General features: G+C 44.0%; 1 protein-coding gene across 1 annotated transcript; it reads right to left on the bottom strand.

Moving 5' to 3' along the window:
* Nucleotides 1-1,233: 1,233 nt before the first annotated feature.
* LOC121812133 lies at nt 1,234-5,669 on the bottom strand. The gene is made up of 2 exons (XM_042213447.1): nt 5,613-5,669; nt 1,234-3,947 (listed from the first exon to the last, which is right to left on the bottom strand). Exon 2 carries the CDS (start codon nt 3,892-3,894, stop codon nt 1,336-1,338), a length of 2,559 nt encoding a protein of 852 aa, XP_042069381.1. The 5' UTR covers nt 3,895-3,947; nt 5,613-5,669; the 3' UTR covers nt 1,234-1,335.
* Nucleotides 5,670-6,773: the final 1,104 nt, after the last annotated feature.

Genomic DNA, 6,773 nt, shown 5'->3' with positions numbered 1-6,773 from the left:
TCCAGACTTAAACCCATAGAGCCGAACAGAAGAGTGAAAGCAAAGCAACCTACAAGTGCTACATTTATGGGAACTTGTGCAACAGATATGGGAAGAACTTTCTGAAGAATATTTTTTTTTTTTTTTTTTTTTTTTTTTTTTAAATGACATCAGAAACAGCAGTATGCGACATTACGTGATGGCAGAGCTTCAGTTCATCCTTTGTCATTTTTTTTTTTTTTTTTTTTTTTTTTTAAGAAATAGGACAGGGGGAATGAATGAGAGAAAGAGGGGGAGAGAAAGAAAGAAAACCAAAGGGGAGAAGAGACGGTGAGAAGGGGAAAAAAAAAAAAAAAAAAACAAACAACTCCTGGGTCACCTGTATGGAGAAAAAAAAAAAAAAAAACAAACAACAAAAAAAACAAACAGAGGAGACAGCAAACAACAAAGAGCAACATAATAATAGAGAAAACAAAGCACCATCACAATAAACTAGCTAGTCATAGATATCAATAGTTACTGAATAATAAACGATATTGTGCAGCACGCAAGATAGACAGCGCACAGTGTGCTTTGAGGCAGCAGCCAAGAAAGCTTTAGTCCGCGTCTGTGAATACCCATGTGTACACCTGTGTGCATACCTGTGTGGATCAGCATGCTTGCATTCCAAAGGTTTCTCCATGTAATGATCTGCTAGGGAGTGTGGGGGGGCCACAGCCCCGTCCTCCAGGGTGTGAAGCGGGTATGGAGGAGATCAAAACTCCAGACATCCAGAGGCCCCCAGAACACAAGAGACCACGGAAGACCAACAGAGGGGCAGCCGCGCCACTGTTCCAGTAAGAGCTGAGGAGAGTCCCAGATGAGGGCTCACTCAGCAGCCGCGGAGCAGAAGCCAGGGGGAGTTGCAGTGACGCGCCCGTGAGCTCCGCCGGCCCCCAGCTGTGCCTGAGTGACCGAGCCCCAGGCCGAGAGGCCGGGGGCACCCCACCTCCAAAGGGGGCCCGAGCGAGCCCCAGGCCCCAGGCCCCAGGCCCCGACAAGCGGCCGCCAAGGAGTGAGCCGGTGTGTACCCGGACGCCCACCCCCAGACACAAAGAACCACCAGCAATATCTGAAGAATATTTGATCTCTGTTGTAGAGTGAATGCCACGGGTGTGTGTTCAGCTGTTATATCTGCCAAATGTGGCAACATTGATCAGTCAAAAGTTTAAAATACATGCTTTCATTTCAGAGTGCAATGAGACATAAAACTGCATAGTTTTCAATAAAAAATTGGAAAAATTGGGGTGTTCTAAAACTTTTCACCCTTACTGTATCTCTATTTTGTTGCATCTCAGTCTTTACCATGCACCGCATTTATTTGTACTGGTAGATCTTGATGCAGTGATTCATGCTGTCTGACACTACCATGTGGCCATCAGGGAGAAGGGCTAGACCTCTTGGGCTACTTAGGTTGTCAGTCACCAGAGGCCAGCCAACTCCCTTGGATGGGTAGATAAGAACACGGTGGTGCTGTTTACCCCAATCTGTCACCAATACATCCCCATCACTGTCGATACAGAGGCCCCATGGACAGGTCAGGACTGGCCCCAGGCCAGAACACACTCCCAGTATTCGGATAGTGTTCCAGCCTGGCTCCAGGACTCGAATGCATGGGACACGCCCAGTTTCATTGCCTCTTTCTGATATTGCCATGAGCCCAGTGGTGAGACAAGCTGCAACCAAGTAGGGTCTGTGGTACCCTGTCACCACTGTGCGCTCTAACCTGGCCCCTGTTTTGGGATCCAGCTTTAAGCCAGTTAAAGTGCCGCGCTTGATATCAGCAACTAAAAACTCATCTTGACGGTTAACAGTGACCCCTCTTGGAGCATCTAACTCTTCAGAGGTAGAACCGATTGCAGTACCTCCAAATGTTTGTAGGAGCCGTCCATGACGACTGAACACCAGCACAGCTCGTTCAGCAGCACAAGTCAGGGCTATGAGGCCCTTTGAATTCACAGCCACATCAAAGTAGTTGCAGATGCGGGATGACCTTTCAGGTCCTGAAGGAGACACCTGTTGTACAACATTCTTCTGGAGATCTGTGACTTGAATTCTGGCATTACCACAATCCACCACAAATAGCTGCCCTTTGACAGTTGCGTGGATACCACTTGGCAGGTTGAAGTCAGTACGGCCTGATCCTTGTTTTCCAAACTGTTTGACTAGATAAGCCGAGTCTAGGGCAGTTGAACCACCAGCTCTTTCCCCCAGCCCCTTCAGACCAGACACAGCTCCCTCTTCCATATCCTGCTGTGTTTCATTGGCTCTGTGGAATTTGTCACCTTCAATGGTTGACATTGACAGAGATCTGCTCACACGATTTGAACTCAAACCCTGTGTAACTTGAGTCGTGGCTGTGGACTGCTGTTCATCACGGCTTGTGTTCCCTTCAAATTCTGGGGAGTTTCCTTGGCCTTGCTCAAAAGTTGAGGTCTCAGAGACAAGACACATTCTGTTGATCTTTCTGATTCCACTGCTCTCAGTCTTGTCATCACTAATTAAAGGACGGAGTTTACCATAGAGGTCAGCTGTGGATACTGATCGACAGTGCTCTTGCCTAAGCGATCCATTTACTGGAGTATTCACAGTATAGGTGTAGCAGAAATCCTCACTGTTGGCTGGGGATGGCGGGCTTCCATTGTCCAATGAAGATTTCTGTGAAAGGCCTTGTTGGGAAAGAGAAAGATGCCTTGTAGAAACATTTACAAGACTGTGCCTGGAGAGTGAACATTTGTGCCTAGTCTTTGGAGATGTTGCTGTATCAGTTTCTTCAGGAGGACAGGATGGCTCCTTACATGACACCAAGACAAGAGACTTTTGCTTTCTTTTACCTTTCACTGTATTGCGTCTCTTTGGTCCCTTTGGTCTGCTGTCAGAGTCATCACCTTCAGATTCTCCTTGACTGGAGACAGGTTGGACAGCAAGGAAAAGGTCTTGCCCTTGTGTGTCTGAAAACACGGATTCCATTTCATCTTGGGAAGACTCGGATACACCACGGCGTCTTGATATGGGAGAGTTCGGTGATTTTAAGTCTTCCTCATTCTCTGTAGAACTTGACAGACGTAGTTTCCGGACAATACGCACATTCCCACTATTTATCTTCATGCTCTCCTCTGGACTATACCTTTGGCCAGTTCTGTTTGGTTGAGGTTCCTTTCTAATTTCTAGAGGGGAAAGGTTCAAAAATTTCAAATCTCCTGAGTGCAAGGCACACTTTTGTCCTTGAGCACTACAGACACCAATGTGGTAGGTCATACCTTGCTCACGAACATCAACTTCCCCTAAGATTAAAGATTTGGACTGAGGACTTGGTAAAAAACTGACTCTTTTAAGTGTTAGAGAGATTTCCCATGGCTGGATGATCTCTCCCACCCCTCTTTGCAGTTGATTTTTATTGGATTCTCCAGCTGTACTCCCCCATCTTTGTATCTGTTCCCTCAGCTGACCAATTTTTCTGAGTTGCTGATCAACAAGTGACTGCACAACTCTCACCGCAGCAGCATTTTCCCTCTTCACTTGACTGAGGTGCCGTTGGGCTTCTCTGTGATCTTGCTCAACCTTTTCAAGAAGGCGACGCTCCTCTCGCTGAGCTTCAATTACAGCGCTGTCCAATTCGCGGTTCACCTCCTCTACTTCGGCCTGCTGTTGCTCCCTGAGATTTAAAAGTTCTTGTTCTCCTCGCTCCAGATTGGAAAGAGCCTGTGTTACCCATGGAGGTGGTGAAGTAAGAGATATGGGAGTACAGATGGACTCCCGTGGGGTTTGAGAAAGTGGAGGTGGGAAAGTCACATCTTTCAGTTTTGGAGTGCTATGTGTCAGCAGGGCTGAGAACCCAGGAAGGGCTCTTCTTTCTGAGTGAGACCTCATTAACATTGTGCTGGACAGATTTCAGTAGTCCTCTTTTTACTTTTTACTCCTTTATGTTTCTGTAAAGAATTAAAAGATTATTCATGTAAATAGAAAATACACAGACTTTTGTAGTATTTGAACGCATTAAAAAATGTAAGACATGTGGAGGTAGAATTCAAAATAAGATGTTCATCCAGCAGAAAAGTGCCAGGTCAATATAAAAGCTAAGTAGATCTGAAGCAAAATTAAGTATGGTATGTCACTGAGATGTCTTGGGTCTCATCAACACAGTCTGTGGTGTTTTATCAATGAATGCCACAGTCTGCCCTGTGAAAAACCACGTGGCCTATCTGTTGCTGTTTTAAAACTGGGACACAGAGTCTCTTTCATTGCAACTTTATCTATCCCACACAATATCCAGTTTCTCACGAGACTCCAAAATACTCTCAGGTAACCACTGTTCCATTTCTCTGAGGTCAGTGTTGTAATCAGACTTTAACTCTGTTGGAAGAGTTTGGTGAAAACAATAAATGTCTCTAACAGGATGCTAATCGACAGTTGGCTCAAGTATATCTTATTTTATAATCTACTGCTTTTTCTCACTTCAAATTATTATTAAATCCTCATTACACATGGAGTCCAGGCAAAACACATTGGTTTATGCTTGCCAAGTTGTTTCTCTTGATGTTACTCATCGTGAAATCTTAGCCTCAAATATTTTTTCTGAAAGCAGCACAGGTGCCCCATTGTCGCTCTTGATGGAAACAGCCACGCTTATCTGCTTAAAGCATTGAAACTGAACTCTGTCTTTCAACTCTGACACAAAGTATGTGAGAGAAGGTCAGTGCTTTCAGCAAGCCTATATGCGTTTTATGGCCATTTATAAAGGGATCATATTCGGAGCTGGCATTTGTTGGTAGGAGCATGTACTGTATATGTTAGTGTAGACCTGGGTAGGCAGTTCTGTGCTCCCTTGGAACAAACAAAAAAGCTTTTGCGAGGATGAAAGGGGTGGTATCAGTTTACCTGTGCAGGTTCACAATAAGGCCCCAAAGGAAAGATGTGAACTCCTGTTTTGAATGGATAAAATCTATTTACTATGGGTTCTTTTTATGTTTAAGATTTTCCATGAGTGATTTGTTGTACATTTTTAGGTCAATTGAAACATTATTTTAAACAGAACTCAGATGCAGGAAATCACGGAACACATAAACACAAGTTTAATCAAACTACAGTTTATGCACACATGGGTTAAAAGATGCACGGTTTATGAATTAATCTGTCGGTTAAAGTTAAGGAAATTGTAGGTTACATTCGGTAACAAATCCCTGTCACTTATCTGGAGAGAAGACACTGACTTCTCATGTTACCCCACTTTAATGTTGAATGAGAGGCAGTAGTTGCTAAGTTACCAAACGCCCTCCACTGAGTGTAAAATAAATGATACCATTCATAATTGAAAAGATTATGCAGTACGGTCATGAGCGTTACTGCATATCCAAACTAAACAAGAGAGCTATTCAGAAAGTGTTACGGAGTGTAAAGCTCAGCACAGCTAAACACCTCTTTGAAACTCGCATGTCCCGCAGTTGGTTGAAAGAAATCTGTGAGTCGCAAATTGTCCCTAAAAGCCATCATTTGCATTTTTGGTATTTATATAGCATACCAGCATTTTAAAGGTGAATATACAGAACAATGTATACCTTTTTGTCTTAAAAGTAGCAATGCTAAGGAGGTCCTACCTGTAACCAAGGTGTGCACTGCTCCTTCTGCTCCTCACTCTGCTCTGACCTGCAGCCTCTCCTTCCCTCCTCCCTCCTCCCCACTCACCCTCACCCCCAATCTTTCTCCCCTCCCTTTTTTTTGTCCTTGCATATTTCACAGGCTGCATTGTTGTGTTATTGAATTACAGTAAGGGATAATAATTTTAACTTCTTTGAAAATGTAGATCATTTTGGGGAGCTGAAAAATTTATGAGGGGGGAAAAAGCAAAAACAGTTTATGCATGATATATGTAAACGATTGCTAAGAGGGTGTACCTTCAAACTTAATCCGGAGTATATTCGCATTCAAGCACCCTATCAGCGACATGAGACATAAAAACTTCACCCCACCCCAAGACGATGAGATTGATGGAGCACAGAACTATTCTGAAACAAATGTAATGTGTATTATGTTTTTGTCATTTTGATCCTGCTGGTACATTTGTGATGATACATATTCTCCCACAGAAAGATGCTGCAGAAATCATCTGCCATCATCTGTCTGCTCATGACAAATGTCTCTCATTAAATACCTGCTGATCTGAGGCAGACTTTAGCAGGTGAGGATGAAGATCTACAAACATCCTGAGGATGACTGCTTTTCAAGAATGAATTCCCATTCAAAAATCAATCAAGTAAAAAGTTTTTTTCACAGACTTACTCCTTATTATTTTGTAAATATTTGAATAATAAAATCCATCAGCAATTATATAATTACAGATGGATTTTTAATTTTGATTATTTTATATCAAAATGGGCAGCACGGTGGCAAGGTGGTTAGCACTGTTGCCACACAGCAAGAAGGTCCTGAGTTCAATTCCACCAGGCCGGGGTCTTTCTGTGTGGAGTTTGCATGTTCTCCCCGTGTTTGCGTGGGTTCTCTCCAGGTATTGCGGCTTCCTCCCCCCGTCCAAAGACATGCAGCTTGTGGGGATAGGTTAATTGGATAATCCAAATTGCCACTAGGTGTGAATGTGCAAGTGAATGTGAGTGCGAATGGTTGTCTGTCCCTGTGTGTTAGCCCTGCAACAGACTGGCGACCTGTCCAGAGTGTACCCTGCCTCTCGCCCTATGACAGCTGGGATAGGCTCCAGCGCCCCCCACGACCCTGAAAAGGATAAGTGGAAGTGAATGGATGGA

The sequence above is a fragment of the Haplochromis burtoni genome, unplaced genomic scaffold, assembly GCF_018398535.1.
Source record: "Haplochromis burtoni strain Fernald_Lab_line unplaced genomic scaffold, NCSU_Asbu1 Contig_443, whole genome shotgun sequence".
NCBI classification, from domain to species: Eukaryota; Metazoa; Chordata; class Actinopteri; order Cichliformes; family Cichlidae; genus Haplochromis; species Haplochromis burtoni.
Note: the sequence above shows the minus strand (reverse complement) of the source record. Positions and strands in the feature narration are given on the sequence as shown.